A 21,529-nucleotide genomic window follows, 5' to 3' on the forward strand; every position below is an offset into this window, starting at 1 on the left:
TCTCCTGCCTTAAGGTTTCCAAGAGTAGTTGTTATGTTGTGTGGCAAATGATTAACTCTGTCACCTCAGCTTTCGCAGCCTGCTTTGCAGTGTGATGGGCTTCAGTCTTGCCATGGAAAAAGTACAAAACTCACCTGAAGTCACCTTTACACAGTACAACTATTTTAATAGTCCACAGTAAAATAGGCAGGACAGTTTTGTAGTTCAACATTACAAGCCATCTTTCCTTACTTGACACGCTCCTATTTAGAATGCTCCCGCCTCTCTCCCATCCCTTCACTTAAGGTGTAAGTCTACACAAGTGCTTCTAAAGTGCATTTTTCAGGCATTAAAATCAGCACTGCGATTTGCTCTCCAATAGCGAGTTCTGAATTGCAGCCCGGCTTCCTCCTCGGAGGGGCTGCACAGATCCAGTGGCGCTACCGTCTCTTAGAAATGTACCTTTCTCACTCCCACCGGTGACACACAGGAGGCCACAGAATAGTTTTTTGAAGATAATATTATGACAACTTTCTCTGTACCTTCTCTTACCACAGATAAATATTTAATGCATCCTTGAGTCACGACATATTGAAAACTCAATTGACACTTCCACTTCCAGGAAAATAAAATCTTGGAAGCCTTGCGCGAATATTCTGAATTTGGTGGGACGAGACACACCAAGTACTGGGCCGGGCCAGAATCCTCGCGTTTAGAACTGGGGGATGGGGAGACGCGGTGGGCAGGACAGTCCGATCCGGCTACTGCTTGTCGTCGTGGGGGTCACCAGGGAAACCTGCCTCCTCCAGGGACCTGACTCCCTCGGGGAGTAAAGTGGCTCGCACTTTCCTCTTCTCCTTAAAGCGCCCGGAGCGTGAAATCTTCAAATTGCGGCGGCTGTTACCGGATTTCTCCGCGACCAACTTGTCTGGCTTGTGGGGCTCGCCGGCGCCTGCGTGGAGATTGGGGCGCTGATTCTCCCGGGAGCTGCTAGTCCAGTCCGGGCTGGGCGGCGCGGGGGCCGCGGGCTCCCCGGGGGTAGGCTGGGCGGGAGGCTGCGCCCCGACGGTGGCTTCCTTGCTTTTCTTCCTGCTGTTCGTTAGCGATTTCCACCAGGGTCCCGAGCTGCCCGTGCCGCCGCTGTCGGCCATGGCCAGCGGGCCGAGGGGCCCTGGGCGCCGCGCGTGGGGAAGGGCCTCCGCGGCAGCAGCCCCTCTCTCCCGGTGGCCTCCGGCGTCTACTCCGCTCCTTCCCCGGCTTTTCGCAACCGGGCGGCGGGGTGGGATCCGAGGCAGAGGTGCGTGCTGGGGAGGAAAACAAAACTTACTTACTGGGTTTGTCGTGTCCCCCCAATCCCATTTCCTCCCTTTCGCTCCGCGCGACACCGGGTCGGCTGGGGTCCCAGCGCCCGGAGCCGCGCGAGCCCAGAGACGCGCAGCCCTCGGAGGGCACCGTTGCACCCCCACCCCCAGGGGTGCAGGCGGATGAGTGGCTTCCAGGGCGCCACCGTCTGGTCTCGAGGTTGACTCTAGGCACTCTCGGTCCTCAACCTTTGCGGTACCCCCAGGGCAAGTGCAGTGGTCAGTGTGCGAGGGGCACCCAGCGGAGGTTCCCTGGCGTCTGTGTTAACCGGGCCTGAAAGCGGAAATGGCCTGTCTTGTCAGTCGGCCTGATTGTAGACGGACGCCCCAAGGTGACCCTCCGGTCCAGAACTGCCTTCCCTTGGATGAGCAGCTGGGAGGCGGCGGCCCGAAAGCAAGTGCTTCCCTGCTATAGGGGAACAATGAATATGAGATTCCTGTCAAAGGTTTTTGCTCCCTAGCCTTCTGTTCCAGGATCCTTTTCCATGTGATTCTTCGGGATAATTTACAATCCCGGAAGAGCGAGGGACAAGCTCATGGTGTTTTTGTTTTGTTTCTTTTAAAGTCTGCTTTTGCCATAACTTCTGCCTTGTGACTTTCAGAGAAGCACGATTAGACTTAACTGCCCTTGGAAACCGCCAGCCTGGTCTTCCTTATATTCCTGAGTCCGATCTTGAGTCTCTTTGAAGCCACCCCCGACCGAAGGTTGAGATGAGACCAAGCGGCAAATGTCCCTCTCCCTTAGTTCTGTATTAAAATATGCTTCGAGTCTGTATTAGGCAACTCAACTCTGGAGAATTTTAGTTACAAATTAAAGGCTTCAGTTCCTTCCCTTGCGCAATTACCTCCTCCAAGGAGAGCGCGCGCGACCAGGAACTCTTTCCAGCTTTCAAAAGACCACCGTGCGGAGCGGCAGGGTTGTTTATCAGCACTCAAGGTGCTGATCTCGGAAGCTAGACTCCTCTGCCCGCTGTGTGGGTCTGTCCTGCCCTAACTCTACAAACGCGCAAGATTCGCTTGCCGGCGGCTAGATTCCAGGTTTCCGTCGGGCTCCTTCCCATCCCACGCGCGGAACGCTCCTGGGATTCGCCCGCGCGCTGGAGAGCGAGACTTCATCAGTTTCTTGTTGGACGTTGTCCTCCCTGGAACACTGGAGAGAAGGTCTGAGCGCCCACGCGAGGCGGCGCGGTGGCCTCGGCTGCGCGCAGGGACCGAAGCCCCGGCTCCTCCCCAGTCGGCCCCGAGGGCACACTCCGACTGCGACTTGGAAACAATAGAAGAAAAAAGGGCCAAAAGTTCTTTCCGTGCAAAACGCACCCACACCCCCAGGCACAGTTTGCAGTTGGGTGTGCAAACGTCCTGCTCCCTCTACTTTACAGATTGGAAAAGCACCCCCAAGTCATTCACGGGCGGTGGCGGTGGGGTGTCCTGATGCCTTCTGTCTTCTACCCTACACTTTCTTCTCTGCTATCAACTTATGTGCACAGAAGGGCTTTGCACGAATTGCTAAAGGGAAACATGGCAAATTACGCACATGTACGCAGAGCGCCAGCGGCTCGCCACCTCTCCTCCGGCGCCCGGGGAGTCCTGCCACCCCAGGGTGACACCCCAGTGGGCTCTGTCTTGGCATACGCGGAACCACTCTGATTGCTCACCTGCTCAGGACTTCGCGGCTCCGCGTCGCGCTCGCCACCGACAGTACCGAAGGGGTGCGCTAAGAGTAACTTGCAAACCGCGGCGCGGCGTCCCTCGGCGCAGTCCTGGGGAGGTCCGGCTTCTTTCTGGAAGGTGTGCCAGCCGAAATCTTCAGTCCTGTCAAGCCAACTGCTGCTACTGGTCTCTCCTGGCGCCTCCGACTTCTGCCGGCTGCTGCGGCGGCGACAGATCCGGGTTCGCAGAGCAGTCGGCTCTGGCCCGAGGGCGCCGCGGCGAATGGGTACCAGGCTCACTGCTCCAGGTGAATGCCCAGGCTGCCCTCCTGGTTACTATTCGTTCATTCTCGGCCTCGTCCCTTTTCCCTGCTGGCGCTGCCCGGGAGCCGCCGGGAGATGGGAACTCGGCTGCTCACTCTGCTGCTTTTACGCTTCCTACGCTTTCGGTCCTCCGCGCGGGAAAAGACATCTACCCACCTGCTGGTCATTCGCCAAGTGATTCGAGAAACCAGAACCCCGGGGCAGCGGGAAGAAAAAAAAAATCCAGGAGGCGTCCACCGCTGCCACAGGTGCAGGTAGGAAGTTTGCGTTTCCGCCCTCCAGGGGACGAGATTGGACCAGGTCACATACGTGGCGCCAGCCTTAGGGTGTCTGATTGGAGAAGGGCTGTACTGCGCTGCTTGCGGATCCGACTCCTCGGAGCAACGGTGGAAAAGACCGGAGGCCAGGAGACAGAGGCTTTAGGTGGCTTCCGGTGAATAAATGTCACCGTAGCTCCCCTCTGCCCCTTCCCTGATTTCTTTTTTTCCTTCCTCTCTGAGTCTCCAACCGTGGACACTCAGCTCCGGGATCTCAAGGTCTGTAACTCACAGGAGCTGTTTCATATCCAGGCAGAATGTCTTAGTTGAAAGACTGTAATATTAACAAGTTCGCTGTGTGCCAGCCAAGCGCTATTCAAGCGCTTCTGTGGATTAACTCACTTATTACAGCAACCTTAGGAGGTAGGTACTAGTATTGTCCTCGCTTAACCCAACACTGAAAGGTTAAATGGTTGCCCAATGTTGCACGGCTGGGACCAGGAAGAATGGGATTTGAATCCTGGAGGTCTGACTCCTGTTCCCGTGGCCCTAACCAGCACCTTGCACCACAGCCAGCCAGCCTTGGGCTTTTAACACGGCTGAGTGACGGTGTGACTGTCCTTTCCCCAGGCCTGGAAGTCTAGTGCACAGCCACCCTACCTGGAAAGTACAAATCCAGCCCAGAGTCGCTGCAGGAAGCAGACTAATAATTTGCGTCAAGGTTCAGGAAGCTTTTGCTTCAGATCTACGTCACTGATTTTTATTCTTCGGACAGAAAGGTACTGACAGGGCATTTTTCACTAATGAAGTCTGCTTCATCTGCCACGATGCTCTTTTTCAAAGAACTATTGTGATGTTCTTGAGCTCATGTATAACTCCTCTGAAGGCTGAGTATGGAGCAACTGACGTCTGAGCATCTTTACTCTGAGGACTTTCTGAAGTATAAAAGTGGTGGAAGATATGACACCTACCTCAGATAACTTACAATAATTAGTAGAAAGAAAACTTTATAGCATATTTCAATGCATGAAATATGATAAAAATATGAATACTTTATCGTGTTAACGTCTTAGTTCAGCATTCTTGGATTTTCAAATGATATGCACAGTAACGTATACTTGAAAGTGATGCCTTTTTGTATATTATTGAGATTAGTTTTCGACAGTGAGTGTTGGATGATAGCACCAGGGCTGAACAAAGACAGGCTGCCAGTTGTGAGGGGAGGATGGGACACATCATCCTAGGGCCATCTCCTTCCAGACGCGGCCACTGGGCCAGGGAGAAAGGCCTTTGTTAGAAGTGTCATCACCCCAGGAAGCCGTGGAGCTGGGAAGCACTGCAGCCTGCAAAGCTGGAAAGGAGGTTGTGACCCAACCATCCAGGATCTCGTCAGTCCTGGGAGGGTTTTTTCCAGCATAATTGATTGAAGAGGGAGTGACGTGATAAGATTTGCTTTTAAAATATCACTATAGCTGTAAAGAGTGGATGGTAGGGAGGATGAGGTATGGCTTTAGGGAAACGAGGTAGAAACTGGTGGAGCAGTTTAGGTGGAGGCAGTGGGGGAGGTGAAGGGAATTAGATGATGCAAAAGAGATTTTCGAGGTAGAATCTACAGGACAGTATTTCATTTAATTCCTACAGATGAGGAGCCTGAATTTAACTAGAGGCTTAGAAGGGAGATACTTTCATAGCCTTCCTTGGAACTAGGAGTACCCATGTTCTGACTTACGGAGTCGTAAGGAAGACTTTGGGAAATGTTTCTTCCCTGGAAAAAGGAAAGAGCCTTCTGACAGAAGAACGCCTTTTGCTGTACCCTGGATTCTTACATTTAGGTACAGTGTGAGGATGTGCTGTCTGGTGTTGCAGCTGCCATCTTACAACAGTGAGGCAACAGGCATGGGAATAAAAACCCACATGCTAAGGGTGATGGCCTCGGAATGTGTGAGAAGTGTCTCGGTCTGTGATGACACTGATAAGCCCCTGAAAGAATCCTGGAACTGCCTACCTCCGGACTGCTAGTTCAGTGAGATAACGCATATTCCTCTGATTCAACCACTGACTTAAACACAATTTTCTGTTGCTTGAGCCAGAAACATTCCTCCTCAATACTATTAGTCTGAGTTACAGAAAAAAGTTCAAATGGAAAAAAGTTCATGTTATCACTTTTTTTTTTTTCCTGACCAATCTGGAAAGTTCTTCATAGAAGGAAGATGTAGTGAAATGGTTAAGCTATGGGAAGGTTTCTAGAGGCAGGGGATGCATCTGTAAAATAAGGCACTTTCCTTGAAAAGGCTTGGAGTTAATGAGTAGATACAGGTATGTGGACAGTGCATGGACAAATAAGCTGGAGTAAGTCCAAAAGGTGAGAAGTGTCAGATTATCTGAGACATCGTAGCATTTAACTTTTATAGGCTGAGTTTTAAATCAAAGCAATTAAGACTGTTTTTCTTTAATTTTTGAATCTAGAATGGTTTTAATCTATAAAATTTTCATAACCAACCCCATGCAAAAAACAAACAGAAGAAAAAACAAACCCCAAAAGCAAAAAGCAACCTCACACAAAGAAGGTTAGTGTTAGACAAATATAGCTGTGTTCTGTAACTATTGATCGAAGAATCCTGCTGTTTTGGTTCCATAAAAGGGACAAGGGCTGATCCACGTCTGTGTTGGTAAGCTGGACATCATACAGTTGTAGATGCATTTCAAGTTGGTTTACCTATCCAGTGAATAGTAGGTGACTTTTAATGTTACAGAACTTAAATATGCTTAGACTGGGCAATGCTTACATGTCTTAATGATACTTTGTCTTTCAAAAATGTATTCATGGTTTGAGTCAAGACTCTTCACTTCTTTTTCTCTTTTTATTAAATTGCTTCTTTTTCAGGAGAACCTTCAAGTGTAGTAAATGATTACACTCAAAGACAATAGAGAATGAATTTCTAGAGAGCAAGATTTGCATACTAGAACTTCAGGTAAGAACATTAGAGGTTAAACCTGGCATTTGCAATCTGAGCAAACCTGGCATCGCATTGGAGGCTGGGAAATTGATTATCTTCCTTTAAAGCATTTATAGTGGGAATTAGATAAAGGAAAGCGGACGATGAGAAAATTTAAGAAATACAGCTAATCAAAATGAAGTAAACAAAGATTATTATATTCTTTTCACCCCGGGATAACCATGATTAATGTTTGGGTGTTAGTCCTTTTGTTCCTTTTGCCCCTATTTCCACATTCACTTCTTTTATCTTTTCTCTTCCCTTCCCTTTCCTCCTTCCTCCCTTCTTCATTCCTTCATTTTATGCTTGAAAATTCGATACGTAGGTCCCAGGGCCTGTTCCTTTATACTCACCAATGTACTGGTAGTTTAATATTCCCTTTCTCCTTTCTGTGTATTCACATCAGTGTTGTTGGACGTAGTTTATGAACTTTTAAAAAATTTATTTTGTATTGAGGTACATTGGCTAATAACACGTAAGTTTCAGCACCCTTGCCTGAAGGTGGGATCCACTTTTCACACTAGCATCTCATCCTGTACTGTATGAGTGCATGTCTAGAAGTACAAAACTTAGAGTCACAAGATATTACTAATCGTTTCTGTTTTACACTTGACCTAAGCAAAGCTGATTGGTACAGTGCAGACTCGCTCTGAAATTCAATCAACACCAGTGGCCTCTTCCTAACGCCCCATCCCTACTGCCTTTGCGTTCTTGTTTCTTGGTATTCTTGGCTATTATTGTATACTCCTCATTGTTTTTGAAAATTGCTTGTAGGAAAATGTAAGGCCTAAGACAAAGGTGACTTACACTGGAAGGGATTTTCAAAAGCTTAGGGTCACTACTGGACAGGACCATTTTACACTAAGTTCACAGCAGGAGGATTTTTTGGACAAGGAAAACAAGAGATCCACGTGGGCAGTAGCCCATAGTCACACCCTCAGGGGACAAGCCCATTTGTTCTTTCCTGCCCTGCCCCACAGACCTTTTCTTTTCCAAAGTAACTTAATTGTCCATGCAGACCTGGGGGTGGGTATGGGTGTAGCTTACTTCTGGGCTGCACAGACCTTGAGGAACCACTCTTTGGGGCTTACACTTAACAAGAGAAGGATCTCCTATGAATCACTCTACTTTGGGTGAGCCTTCAGCTTAAAATTCTGTCCCTCTTGCTCCAGGAGGCTATCAAAATTGAAATTGTTTAGTGTCCAATTGTTTTCAGCAGGAGAATTCATCCAAATCATTTAGCCTGCCACTGACAGGAATAGCTGTGTTTTAATTATATTGTCAATTGTTTGTTTGATGTTTGTCCCCTTAACTAGACTTTAATTTTCTTGTTTACTTATTTGCTTATTGTTTGGCTTCCTCACTAGAAAAGGAGCTCCAGTTTATCAAATGATCCTTTTACATAACACGTCCTATGCACCAGGTACAGTTCTAATTGTTTTATACATAATTAACTCGTGTAATCCTCCTAAAAGCCCTATGAAATAGGTGCTATTATTACTAGAGATGAGGTAACTGAAACTCTACAAGCAAGTCACTTGCCCATGGTTACACAGCTGGTCCGTATCAGGGCCAGCATGGGACCCCAAGAAGACTGGCTTCAGAGTCCAGGGACCTAACTCTGCTGTGTGTTTCCCTGTGAGCCCTAGGACGTGTCACTAATCAATCCTAAGGACCTGGCAGTAATAGCTCTTCATGTTGTTGAATGTATACATTAAATGTATAAATATGAATGCTTTCTTGGTTAGAATATGATGGACTTATAAAAAGAAATATTATACAAGTGAGAATCAAATAAAATTTTGATCTGTCCTTACATGTAATGATAGCCTGATTTTCTTTCATTCTGAGATGTGAGTAGAGTCGGTGGACCAATGTATCTGATAAGTTTTTGCTTTTGTCGTTACAATAGTAGCGGAACCCTATCATGTCACCAGACCCTTTAAAGGAAATGGAGTCAGATGGTAGGATACAGACGGGGCTGAATAATGTAATGGCAGAGGATGGCTGCTGAGGTTTTAGTAAATATTGTACTTGGGGAATAAATGAATGATCTAGAGGAACACGACATCTAGGAACAAGAGTCCACAGTGCATCTTGACTCTCTCAGGAAACCAAGACAATACAACTTCATTGTCAGTTAGAAAATCATTGATGTAAATAAAAGCCATGAGTAATGTTCTGGTTCCCTCAGGTCAGGGCGGAGGTGAACTAGCTCCTTTAAAAGGTGACCTGCTCTCTGCGGTTGTTCATTTCCCCTTTCAAAGAGTTGATCCGGTTATGCTCTATTTACTAGGTTATATTTTTCTCCTCTGTGGTTTGTCAGTGTGTCAGTGCATTACGTCAGGAGCACAGGCAGAAGGCGGATTTCTGATGGAAAGGTAACATGATGAAGGAAGCGAATCTTTTGGTTTCCTCACCTGCAACAAGGCCAATGTCAAATTTATGTAGTTAAGAAATCCATAAGAAATAGCTGCTTTCCTAAGTCACAGGTTGCTGGGAGGTGGTAAAGCAAAATTTTGGGACTCAGCTCAGCTCAGGGCTAACCCAGGTAAAACTCACACTGTACACTCTCTTAGTGAACATTCCAGTTTATCTTTGTGATGGAATTTCATTTACACAGTGAGAGAAACAGCTTCAGTGGCAGCTATAAACCTTTTTACATTACTGGTAAATTTAAAATTCTTGCTGTGGACTTTTCAATTTACTGTGGACGTATCCAAAAGTGGATAGTGTACTTCCCACTTTTGTTAACGGAAGAGCGACCCTGAGAGGCAGATACTATAAATCCTACAGTTTTATCTTCGAAAGTTGGAGCAGTTCGCTCGCGGTTACAGGACCACAAGAGGTGGAGTTATTTTGATTCAGTTTGAGTTACTCTGTCGAACACAGTGTACTTCTCATATTGCTGTTTGAATCTCATATTGCTTTTTAGTTAGTTAATCATTAGAACAATAAATGTTTGTGGGTATCAAGGTTAATACATCAAAAGAGAGAGTCATACTTTAAAAATTCGAGGTCACTGTTTTCTAAGTTTTCCCCTTAGAACAATGCTAAATCACATATGATTGCTTAAATATTAAAGCCCAATGGAATGACAGAGCCCTCAAAGCTCAAATTAATGCGGGGAATTGTAATTATATATATTTCTTGTGAAAAGACTTGACGGTTGGTTTGAATTACTAACTGTGTGGCTTTGGGAAAATTACTTAATAGCTTTAGGCTCTGGTTTCCTTACATGTAAAGAGGAGAAAACACTACGCGTCTGGGTGGTTGCCAAGATTCAAGGCCCCAGCACCTTTCCTGACACATAATAAGCATTCGGTAAATGTTAGTTTCTCCTTGACTGATTTCTTTCATTGGCTGTATGGGAACATTATATGAACAAACTCTACAAATCAGTCACTTCCAAGTGGTTTTCTAAAGCAACGGTAGAGTCTTAACGATTACTGTTATCATGGTGAGTTGGGGCCAATATTTTTTTTTTCCCCCTCAAGACCATGATGTAAAAATATACTGGAGAGTATTTAATATACAACAATTTGCTATGAATCTAACTTTTTTCAGGAGCACCCTTAATGATTAAATCAAATCCAGTAGAAGTTTTCTGTATGCGATTCAAGAATGTTCTTTATGCTTTCAGCACCAAAATTACATTACCTGAAGCTCAAGGAGGAAGTGTGCTCAGTTAAGCTTGAAAGCACTGTTACCAGAAAAGGATTAACAAATCACAAGACAAAAATCCTCAGAAGTAAGGTCACTGCCAGGCGGTGGCCAGGGCACAAGCCAAGGGATGTGTTCAGTATGTGTTGCCCCATTAGTTCCTGGGATCTTAATATATAACCGGCATCACTGAATCCTACGGGAAGGAGAGGCAGGGAGAGCCTTGTCTCTGCTGTTTTAGACATCATGGTGCCATTTCTTTTCTCCAAAACGTAGTTATTATTTCATTAAAATAATATATGCACATAGTTTAAAAGTCAAATGTTATTACAGGGCATATAGCAAATTACAGAGGTTTCTTACCGTATTCCTTCCCTCCGTCCACCCCAATCACTTTCAGCAATTTGGGGTTTTTATTCCTGGCATTTACCCATCTCCATAATGCTAAGTAACTTGCATATGACACTCTCTTTAGGCTTATTGAACAGATAAATTAGTTATGTATATGTTTGAGCTAAGCGTGATAGCATACAGATGATTATGTTTGCTTTCTTTTTGTCTTTTCCTGAAGTTAATAATGGCCTATTGCCCCTTTTTTCATTGACTCACCTTTGTTCCTGTTTCTTTCTATACCTTCCAATGGCTTCTTGGTACACATTTGTGTTTTTTTTTACAGGTTCAAGCATATCAATAATACATGTGTTCCATTTCTTTTTCTTTTTCTTTTTTTATATCCCTCCTGGACACCTCCTGCTCTTTCAGTATGCACTGATCTCTTTCTGACCTGCTGAACATTCTCTTCCAGGGGATACCTGGGGTCAGAGTCCCTATTTCCTGGATTTTGAGTCTCCTTCTTGGTGGACCCACTTGTCTTGGTGGAGCACTTTGTCAGTTGGTGCCGCAGAGGGCATGGTGGTGGCCGTCCTTGGTGTGGCTGTGTCTTTAATTATGCACCTTCAGTCTGCTCTGTTGGAGCGCTATGCCTAGCATACAGCTCTCCTCCTAGGCTCTCTGTTCACCCTTATTCTGGAGAGTCCCTTTACCTCCCTCCAAGGCAATTGGACATCTGTAGGCATGAAAACAACCTGACCTAAACATCACACTATAAGTAATTAAGTAATTCAAAATGGATCATGGATTTTAAATGTAAAACTTTTAGGATAAAATATAGAACATATTCAGGACAAAGGGCTAGGTGAAGAGTTCTTACACACGGCTAACAGCACAATCCACACACAAAAAAATTATTAAGTTGGACGTCATCAAAACTAAGAAAAACTTTTGCTCTGAGGAGGACTCTGGTAGGAAGATGTAAAGACAAGCTACAGACTAGGAGAAAATATTTGCAAACCACGTATCTGACTAAAGCCTCATGCCTAGAATATATAAAGAATTTTAAAAATTCAACAATAAAAAACAATCCAAATATAAAATGGGCAAAAGACATGTGAACAGATGTTTCACTAAAGTGGAGCTGCAGATGACAAATAAGAACATGTAAAGATGTTCGTTAACCATTAGTGGAATGTGAATTAGAACCACAGTGAGGGCCACATGCATTTATCAGAATGGTTAAAGAGAAAATAATGACCATACCAAATCCTGGTGAAGATGTGGAGAAAATGAATCCCTCACATATTTCTGGTGGGAATGTAAAATGGTGCAGCCACTCTGGAAAACAGTTCGGCAGTTTCTTAAAACCTAAACATGCAATTATGACCCAGCAGTTGCACTTCTGAACATTTATCCCAGAGAAGGGAAAATATACATTCACATGCAAACATGTACACGAATCTTCCTACAGCTTTATTTATAACAGCCCCAAACTGGAAACAACCCAGGTGTCCTCCAATGGGTAAATGGGACAATAACCTATGGTCATGTCATACCATGGAATACTTCTCAGTAATAAAAAAGGAACAAACTATTGCTACACGTGACTACTTAGATGAACCTTCAGAAAATTATGCTGAGTGAAAAGAGCCAATCCCTAAGAGGTACACACTGTTTGATTCCATTTATATAATATTCTCAAAATGAGGAAATTGTACATCTGGAGAGCAGATATTTGTAGGGGACAGGGAAGGGGAGTGAGCATGGATACAAGGAGACAGCAGGAAGAGGTTCTTCGTGGTGGTAAATTATACTTTGATGTTGGTGATTACACAAATCCGCACATGGGATAAAATTGCATAAAGCTACACTCATACACACATATACACAAACATGAGTGTGGGTTTAAAAACTTGTGGAACCTGAATAAGGTTCGTAGTCTTGTAAACCAGTCAATTTTCTGGTTTGGGTAATGTTTTATCATGATGTAAGATGTCACCATTGGCGAAGCGGGGTGAAGGGTACTCTGGACTCTGTACTGTTTTCTCAACTTATAATTATTTCAAAATGAAAAGTTAAAAATGTGCAATATTTAGTGGAGTGACAAGCAGGACCATCTGTTGATGCCTTCAGGGTTCCCCCTCTTGCCCACAGTGGGAGGGACTGAGCCTGAACTCAACTTGTCACCGGACCAGCAGCCTGTAAGAAGTCCAACCACCGCGCAAGCTGGAACCTGAGTCTAAAATTCTTATTCCTCTCCTGACAGGCTTCTCACCTTTTCTCTGTAAAAAGGAGTTCTACAGCCCATCCCCGATGGTGTGTCCATCTGGGCCTTTGTCCAAGAGGCCTCTCCACCAGGTCCCCAGAGAACGGGACTCTGTTCCTGCTCACCTTTCTCACCGTGAGTTCCACCTGGGCCAGATGAGGCATGCTGGTGTGTGCCGAAGCCCCTCTGGCCAACAGACCTGAAGGTGGTAAGGACGGGGTCATGTGGAAGATGGGGCAGACGGAAGAGCCCCTGCCAAAACTCTCCACGACGGGAGTGGGTGTGCCTAACGTGTGCATCTGAAATGCAGTGAGTGTGGGCGATTGTAGGAGAGGAGATCAGAGAACTTATGGGGAACCAGAGAAGCCATGTATGTAAGTCTCGTGTGCTTCCGTACACACTGGCTTTCATTACGAGTGAGATGGGAAACCAAAGGAGGGTTCTAGACAATGTGATGACAAGACCCCACTTGTATTTTTACAGGCTCCCTCTGCTTGCTGTGTTGAGGTAGACTCTTGGGGGTGGGCGGCAGGCAAGGGCAGAAACAAGGAGCTGAGTTAGAAGGCGATGACAGGTGTCCAATGAGAGACAGCGGTGATTTGGACCAGGGTGGTAGCTGTGGAGACAGTGAAAGTGCTAATGTGTGACTATATCCTAAGTAGAGCCGAGAGGCTTGACTCATATTCTGTGGTGTGTGAGAGACATGGAGGGGTCAGGGATGACAGCGTTAGCTTACTCCTTCATGTTGCATGGACTAGAAACACTGGGCAATGTTTTCAGAAACAACTATGGGGTCATAATCTTCATAGTCTTTCATTACTCAATACTGAGAACCATTCCCAAGCCAATATATTGTGAGCCATTTCCAAGTTGATAAATATCGAAAGATATTCTTTTTAATGACTGCACAGTATCCCTTATGTAACAATACCATGAGGGATTTAACAAATTCACTTTTGATCGGCGTGATATTATTTTTCAGTTTTTCTGACATGGTGAATTCTGGAACACATTGAGTGATCTGATAGCCTTTGCCAACAGATAACAATCTATCAGGTGACTCTTTATTTCCTGTGGCTCTTCTACTTTCAGTGGCTTACATGTTTATTTTCAAAACATGCTTTTGTTTCCTGATTGTCAAACGAATGCATCCTTATTGAAAAAAAATTATGTTACAGGATTTAAATGAGACTTCTTTTATTGTCACCAAGTTTCAGCCAAGGCCCCAAAGGCTGAGAATAGGTGACAGCCCAACTGTGCAGGGAATGCTAAGAGAGTATGAAAACACTTTTTGTGTTCCTCAGTTTACCATCCCACCTTGAGGATATGTAAGGGGAAATAGAGAAGGGAGCCAGGAGCTTCACAGGATTCCATTTTAGAGAGAGAATTTTTGGAGTACTGTGGCAATGCCCTTCACTTACTCTGAATTTTTAAATTATTCGGATGCAGTGCAAATACGGCAGATATGAAGATGTAAGAGCTGAGTCGTAGAGTTCTGGGCACATTCATCAGGAACCTTGGCGGTGGGCAGTCTGTCACATGCTAGCTGGTTTAAGCAGAAGCGATCTGTTACAGGGCAATGGGAGCTTACTGAGTCTCAGGGATCATTTAGATGTGTTGACAGATGGCATTTAGAACCAGAGTGGATGTGAGTGGCAATGGAGAAAGCAGGGCAAGAAGCAGCATTAGAGGGTGTGCCCAGGGACTTGAGCAGCTACGGAGGGAGGATGGGCAGAGGACGGGGTGAGGGTGGTGTCACAGAAGCTAAGAAAGCATAAATCCAAAGCTGCAGGGAGGCTGGTGGGCCTCCTGGAAGAGCAGTCTGGGCGGGGAGCACAAGCTCCAAAGCCCAAGCCAGTCTGAGTGGTGTGAAGAGGTGACAGCAGGTGCCACGCCTTCTGGCCTCCGCAATAACCCTGTGAGGTTGGTGGGTTGATCAGCCAGGCAAGCATTCATTTTCATGTTTCAAAGGGGAGAAACCTGAGGCTCAGAAATGTTCAAAGCCTTGATCTGTGATAGAGCCAGGTCTCATGGCTCAAAACCCAGTGTTCTTGTTGGGCCACTACTCTCCCTTTCCATTACATCATAGCATGAGGCAGGGATGGCTTGGCTTTAAAAACTCAGTGGGCAGTAAACTGTAGCAATTCCCCTAACTCTCGACTTTACTAGGCAGCAATAAGTGATGATGCCTCGTAATGCAAAGGAAGGGTGCGAACGGTCTAAGCATTCAGCCCCTGCTGAACCTGGTATGTGTCTATGCTCTTCTTCCTTCCTAAATATTCATTTATTTGCAAAAACATGAGGGTGTCATTCTTGACTCTTTTCTTCCTTTCAGTCCTGGCATCAAATCAGTTAAGTTCTGACAACTTCTTAACTGTATCTCATACCCAAGACTCTTCTCCATCCCTCCTGCTAGGGGTCAAGTTGAAGTTGTCATGGCCTGTAACACTCCTGATTAGCTTCTGTGTCTCTGGTCTTACATCCTCTGGTCTTTCCTTCTCCTGTCACCAAACAGATGGAAGTCTGATCTGTGCTTGGCACACAGGTGTCTGAGAGTCTGGTACAGACCTGCTTGTTTAATCTCCTCCCGTCTCCTCTTTCCTCACATGTCATGCTCTGGTCAAACCCAACTCTGTAGTTGTCTGGACCTTCTGTACTGTCTCCTGTTTATGGCTGGTTCCTGCTACGCTCTCTGCCTGGAGAAGCCAGGGAAAGTCTCAGAAAGGAGGTCAACCTTGAGTTGAGACTTTCAGGATGAGGTGGAGTGTGCCCGAGGGCACGTGGTATCCACGTGGTCTTGACCTCAAGCAGTTTGTGATTCAGAGGGAGACGGAACGTATCATCACAGTACTTTGTGAGAACTGCTGGATTAGAAGTACACAGACTCCCATAGGAGATGCTTGAGCATGTTAAGGTCTGTTGAACTCAACTCAGGAAAAAAAAAAAAAAATGACATGGGTTCATTTGCATTCACAAAGCAGCTACTAACTAAGCCAGCCTCTGTGAAGCAGGGTTCTAATGTGGTGCCTTGCGTGGAGCAAAATAAATTTAAGTGGAACAAAAAATGGACACTGTGAAATACACCTGAAGACTGGGGAAAGAGTCTTTCTGAGCTGCACTTTTGAGACCTTCCATGTTTATTATATTAAGTGGACCTCACTTGCCCTCTCCTCCCTCTTCCCCTCATAAATGACGGTGCTCCAGGGAGACCTGAATTAGGCCCCTCCTGTATTTCTCTGGTCCATGTCCCCGGCTGCTCCTAGCCAATCCTGTGGGTCACTCTTGGCCAAATGCACATCTCCAGCTCAGCTCTGTTAATACAATTGCTCATGAAACATCTCTGCTTGGAAATTTCACAGGTATCTCCATTCCATCATGTCCAACAGGGAACTTAGCACCTTCCTTACTTCGTCCACCCCTCCCCAAGTGCCCCTAGCTCCTCTTTTTGTCTGTTTTAGTAAATAGTACCCAGCGGTCAAATTAAGCAACCGGAGAATCACCCTTGATTTTTCAATCCCATCTATAAATAACCCTTTTCAACTCCACCTCCTAAATCTTACGTCAGTCCCGTCTCTGTATCTCTGCCTTGATACCTGCTGATCCAGGCTACCTCATATGGGTGAAAACTAGATATTGTGTCATCTGTCCCTGAAAACCCAATCATGCTAAATGCAACATGGTACTTGGGACGGTATACTGGAACAAAAAAAGGAATTTAGTGGAAAACATGTGACATCTGAAAAAAGTTTGGAGTTTAGTTCATCGTGATGTACCAGTGTTAGTTTCTTACTTTTGATAAAGGTACTATGGTTATATGAGATTAACATTAGGGGAAAGTGGTTAAGCAGTACACAGGACTCTTTGTAGTATCTTTGAGGCATTTCTGTAAATCTAAAAATATCCCCAAATTAAGTTTATTAAAAAAAACAAAACAAAACCCAAAACATTAGTAGCACCCCTTTCCCTTATGTTAGAGTTCAAAATCCTTAACACGACAAGCTTTCTCTCTCCAGCCAGACTAAACTTACTGCTTAATTCTTTCAGTGAGATAAGCCTCTCCTTGCTTCCAAGTATTCACAATGTCTGGCCCATTAGTAAGTGCCTGATAAAAATAAACGTCATATTTTTTAAATCAAAGGACTGACTACAAATTTGGGGATTGACAGGTCATGTACACTAACCGTGTTTTTCAGTAGTCGTCAGAATGGCCCAGGCAGTAAGTCAGCTGTCTGTTGTACTTGCCTGTGCTCCCCTCCCCGCCCCTTCCCCTGCCCGGCTAGGCCGCTGTCCTTGAAATTCTGCACCAGGCCCCCTGCACACTGTGGAGACCAGGTGCCCATTTATGTTAATGGGAGAAAGGAAAGGGTCCTCCCCCACCCACCCTGCCACTGTCCCACCTCCCACAATCCCCTTGCGGACACTTTAACAGTGGGTTTCTAGAAACTACGCTGCCTCCCTTCAGGTCTAAATATCAGGGTTATTCCAATGGCAGGAATTTTAAGTCAGGTAAGAGGAGCCGTGCCAGGCTGCCAGATGGTGGGGGCGACAGGCATGGGTGAGCAAGCTTCAGACTAATGCAAGCGCGAGGGGATCAAGTGTTGTAATCATGTTCAAGAAAAGGAGTCAAGTGACCCTCATTACACATTATAGAGCCCCGTTATGATACCTGTATAATTACCTGGGCTTGGATTTAACCGGGGACAAATCCTTCTCCTCTCATGCTTCTTCCTTCCTCACCCCGGTTATATCCTTTCCTCTCCTACGTCATCACTCTGAAAATAATGATAATAAGAAGTAACTATTACTAATTACTTTAGATCATCATTTCCTCTAAACATCACAATTGGAATATTGTCCCTGGTTTTTCAGCTGAGCCGATTCATTCCCAAGGTCATATGTAGCTGAACGTTGGCAGATCTGGGATTCGAATGCAAGTTTTTCTGGCTCCCAAACTTTTGTTCTGCTCTCCTGCAAGTGGCTTTGGGGGATTCGCTCTAAACACCCCATCTCTCAGCGAATCACATACATGCAACAGGTGTCAGGAAAGAGCGATGGAGAATTAGCATCTCAGGCAGACTCTTCAGGAAGAAGCCGGCAGCGGTGGCAGCGGCGGGACTGGGGCCACGAGGTGGGGGCTCAGTGCAATGCTTGTCTTCGCGTTGTGTTTTGGTGATTAAAACTTTATTGCCCAAATCCATCTGGGAACAACGTTTTGAATAGTCTCCCCCACCCCGCTCCCCCCCCCAACACCAACTTCCTTCACAGACTCCAAAATGACAGACAGAAGAATTTAATACATTTAATGATTTTTCTTCCATTTACACTATCATAAATTACAAAGTATTGTTCACTTCACAAAATAAAACCATTTCCAGATATTTTTTGGGACAGTATCCAGAAGTACATAAGCTACGACAAACAAGTCTGTAGAGTGGGGGAGGAGCAACCATAACAGGGACCAAGCAGGGGCCTTTTGACCCCATGTGTCCCGGAGTCCATCCGCGCGGCCCCAGGACTTTCCAGGACAATTGCACGGCCCTCCTCCTTTCAGTTCACGTTATCACAGTAATTCTCTTCTGGTCACTCCAAAACAAGACGAGTGAGTAAGTACACGAATCACCTCAGACAATCAGAGGAAAAGACAGGGAAGCTGGATTGAAGAAAAAAAAAATCTAGATTTCCAGTTTTTGATGTTTTCAATATTTTACCTATGTTACAAAATATAGAGATCTTGGTGTGAAAAGCTCATGCTACGATAAACATAAGCAATCAGACGGCACTATAGGAATAAAATCATATTAAATTATTACCTATACAGGGCTACTTTTATCGAAGAGGAACACATACTCGTAGAAATCAAACTTATTCATTCTTACTTTAAAAAATAGGCTTGTTTATAAAACAAAAATGGAAAAAAATAAAAAATTATTCTGCAGATTCACTTTCCATAGATACAGAAATGTGGCAAAAATACAACTGGGTCTTAATGTGTGCATCTACAGTGCTTGCCTGAAAAGAAAACAGGAAAAAAAAAAAGCTAACTTTGGATATGGCCTAGATACAACCAGTGCTCCCAAATTATTTTATGTAAAATGACCACATTCGGCATATTCTGGGATATACACACATGAGATGGGAAACCTACGACCAATTCCAAAAACATACTTTGGGATTTTACAAAATTTTTATAGAAAGAAAATTTGTGGATGTTTTAGATCGTCCTACAATTGCTATAAACATATGCCATTCGATAGCAAAATTTCAGTGCTTAAGAGCAAAAACTATCCAAAACAGAGACACAGGCGGCAGTGGAAATTTCATTGCAAAGCACTGGTGGGGACAGAGGTATGTCGAGATAATACTGCATTCACGGTAAACTTTTCCAGGGGTCACAGCAAGAAGGCAGGACAAGGTACACAGGGAAATAATCAATGCACTGCATTGAGCTCTATTTGCTAAAATAAAGCAACATTCTTGCAGCTCAAATAAAAATACATTTTACAATATAAGTTTCATTTAACATTTAACATATAGAATTGTCTTTTTTGTAAGTGGAAAATGTAAAACTGTATCAAGTACCTCTAGGAATTAAGTTCCCTTTTATTACTAAGACTGACGTTTAAAGGTCTACATTTTTTTTTTTTTTAATAAGTTAAAGAAAGATCCATTAATCACTCTTCCAGCAAAACAGACATATATTCGGGGCAAGGCAAAGACCCCAGGCGAGGGCCTTTTCTCACCCTCACCCTGGCTGTTTTCACACGGAGGAGGCGAGTGTCTATGAGACACAGTAGCCAACTTGGCCATCCACTGTGGTCCAGGAAATTCTGTCACTTGCTTGGAAAACAAATCAAGCATAAGAAATGTGTTTATTCCCTTAGCTTTCACAACATTGATGGGGCCGGGGCCATTCAACTCGTTTCTCTGGCGGATTAAAATAAAACGTCTTCATTTTCTATTAAAATCTGCACAATCAGCTTTTGGTACCGCATGTCATGGAGCGTGGTGAGCGTGCTGTCCTCGGGGGATCTCATCAGGGTGGGCCCAAACACAATCCCCAGATTTTCAGCATTCATGAAATTATCCTTTTCATTTATAGTCACCCTGCAAAACAAACATTAGGCTGACTTGGGGACACATTTAGGTACTGATTATATCCATATGACCCCAAGAACTTCTCTGGTTTGGGAAATTGCAAAAGAACACTGAGAATCAGAATCATAGAAATGTATTTTTAAAAAGGTAATTCTTCTGATTTCTTCTTCTTCTTTTCTTTTTTTGATCGTTGACACGACCTTCAGCCAGTGGAAGCGAATTACTAAGTGAAACTGGTCTAGACACAACCTTTAAAATGAGAGACCCAAGCCTTCTAACTAAATAAATAAGAGATGGTCATTTAGGGGATATTGCTTTGGAGGGGTCGATTATTAGCTGGCCCCCAGTGCACACAGATTTTAGTCTAGGCTTGTATGGAAGTCTTTTTTCCCTCTTGTCGCTTCCTTCCTGGTCTGCGAGCTGGCAAGTAGGGAAGCTAAGGGCAGATTCCCTGTCTGCTGGCAGGGCTAGTGCCAGAGGAGAAAGGTTACTTGTAGGATGGGGCTTAGGAATAGCCAGTCCACGATCATGGGACAAGGGGATGGCTAGAGGGTGGCCAAACAGGAAAGCAGTTGGACGTTATTTCTAGTTCTCACAGGATGAGGTCTGGAGTAGTAATTACTGTTGGAACTGAAAATCATCATTCCAACATCCAGATAAGAACTACAAAGCCTTTAAGAGTGAAATTCAGACTCCAAAGTTGGCTTAATACCTTCTAGTGGAATAAAATGACAACCCTCCAGATTTTTACTTTAAGAAATTTAGGTTTTAGGATGTTCATAAATAGATCTAAAATGGAGCAGGTTCTCCAAAGAAGAGAAAAATATAATTAAAACACATGTGGGTTTTGCATGGAAAGCCATGCCTTTGTGTCTCTTCTCTTGGAACTTGTTAAGATTAGCCATTTAGCATTATTTTAGAAGGTCAATTCAGCTTAGAAAGAGGTAGGAGAGGCTGTTCTTCGTAAAAATCACTCCCATCTCCCCATTAAGGCAGGCATCACGTCTGGCCAAAACGAGATGGGCATTTAAGATGCAACTGGGACATGTTAGCATTTTTCCTGATCGTCATACTTTGCCATCCAAACTATAACAACTGGGCAGTGAAAGAAATAATTTGTAGCTCATTAAAAGCCAGGCTGACATTCACAGCCTATTATTTATCCAAAAATGATTTGTACTCTTAAATTCAATACATTAATCAAAATGGAAACCTTCTGAGCTAAATGTTACATCTCTGACCAACTTGAATATGAGCAATAGCATTGATATGCTTTGTATGATAGGAAAAAACCCTCAACACCTAGTGTTGATATAGTATTCTCCGCGTGCCTCCTTTCACTAACTGAATGGATCTGAAAATTAGTCAATTTTCAATTAAACAATTTTTGGTTCATTTTATCTAAGAATGGGTTGTTGCCATGTATCTTCCAAAAACACAGAGGAAGGCACACAGAAGTGCTCTGTTCCCTTCAAAAATCTCAAAGACCAACTCACTGACCTCATTATACATATACGGTGAAGGAAAAAGAACCATGGTTTAGGTAAAAGAGTCTGAAAGCAGAGGTCCTAGTGGCCTGTAAACACTCCATCATCCATCCGTGTCA

At 44.5% G+C, this 21,529-nt stretch overlaps 3 protein-coding genes across 7 annotated transcripts in view; 1 reads left to right on the forward strand and 2 right to left on the reverse strand.

Annotated features, from left to right (window-relative positions):
- Positions 1–145: 145 nt before the first annotated feature.
- PRR15 (proline rich 15) lies at positions 146–3,573 on the reverse strand. Of its 4 annotated transcripts, XM_019726174.3 has the most exons (3): positions 2,996–3,202; positions 2,186–2,603; positions 146–1,283 (listed from the first exon to the last, which is right to left on the reverse strand). In XM_019726174.3, the coding sequence occupies exon 3, from the start codon at positions 1,128–1,130 to the stop codon at positions 741–743; it is 390 nt and encodes a 129-aa protein (XP_019581733.3). In that variant the 5' UTR covers positions 1,131–1,283; positions 2,186–2,603; positions 2,996–3,202; the 3' UTR covers positions 146–740. The 4 variants fall into 4 exon arrangements, with proteins under 4 accessions (XP_019581733.3, XP_074197029.2, XP_019581734.3 ...); XM_074340928.2 differs by lacking the exons at positions 2,186–2,603; positions 2,996–3,202 and adding an exon at positions 3,470–3,573; XM_019726175.3 differs by lacking the exon at positions 2,186–2,603.
- LOC109444645 (uncharacterized) lies at positions 2,790–8,389 on the forward strand. The gene is made up of 2 exons (XM_088797674.1): positions 2,790–6,542; positions 7,934–8,389. Exon 1 carries the CDS (start codon positions 2,875–2,877, stop codon positions 3,748–3,750), a length of 876 nt encoding a protein of 291 aa, XP_088653800.1. The 5' UTR covers positions 2,790–2,874; the 3' UTR covers positions 3,751–6,542; positions 7,934–8,389.
- Positions 8,390–18,113: 9,724 nt separating this feature from the next.
- CHN2 (chimerin 2) overlaps positions 18,114–21,529 on the reverse strand; it is a 268,716-nt gene continuing 265,300 nt past the window's right edge. For both annotated transcript variants that reach the window (XM_019726170.3, XM_019726171.3), the window contains one exon: positions 18,114–19,932. In XM_019726170.3, the coding sequence (XP_019581729.2) occupies positions 19,761–19,932 (172 nt within the window). In that variant the 3' untranslated portion in view covers positions 18,114–19,760. The remainder of the gene's footprint in view (positions 19,933–21,529) is intronic.

This window comes from Rhinolophus sinicus, chromosome 4, assembly GCF_057876585.1.
Source record: "Rhinolophus sinicus isolate RSI-liver-muscle chromosome 4, RSI-T2T, whole genome shotgun sequence".
NCBI classification, from domain to species: Eukaryota; Metazoa; Chordata; class Mammalia; order Chiroptera; family Rhinolophidae; genus Rhinolophus; species Rhinolophus sinicus.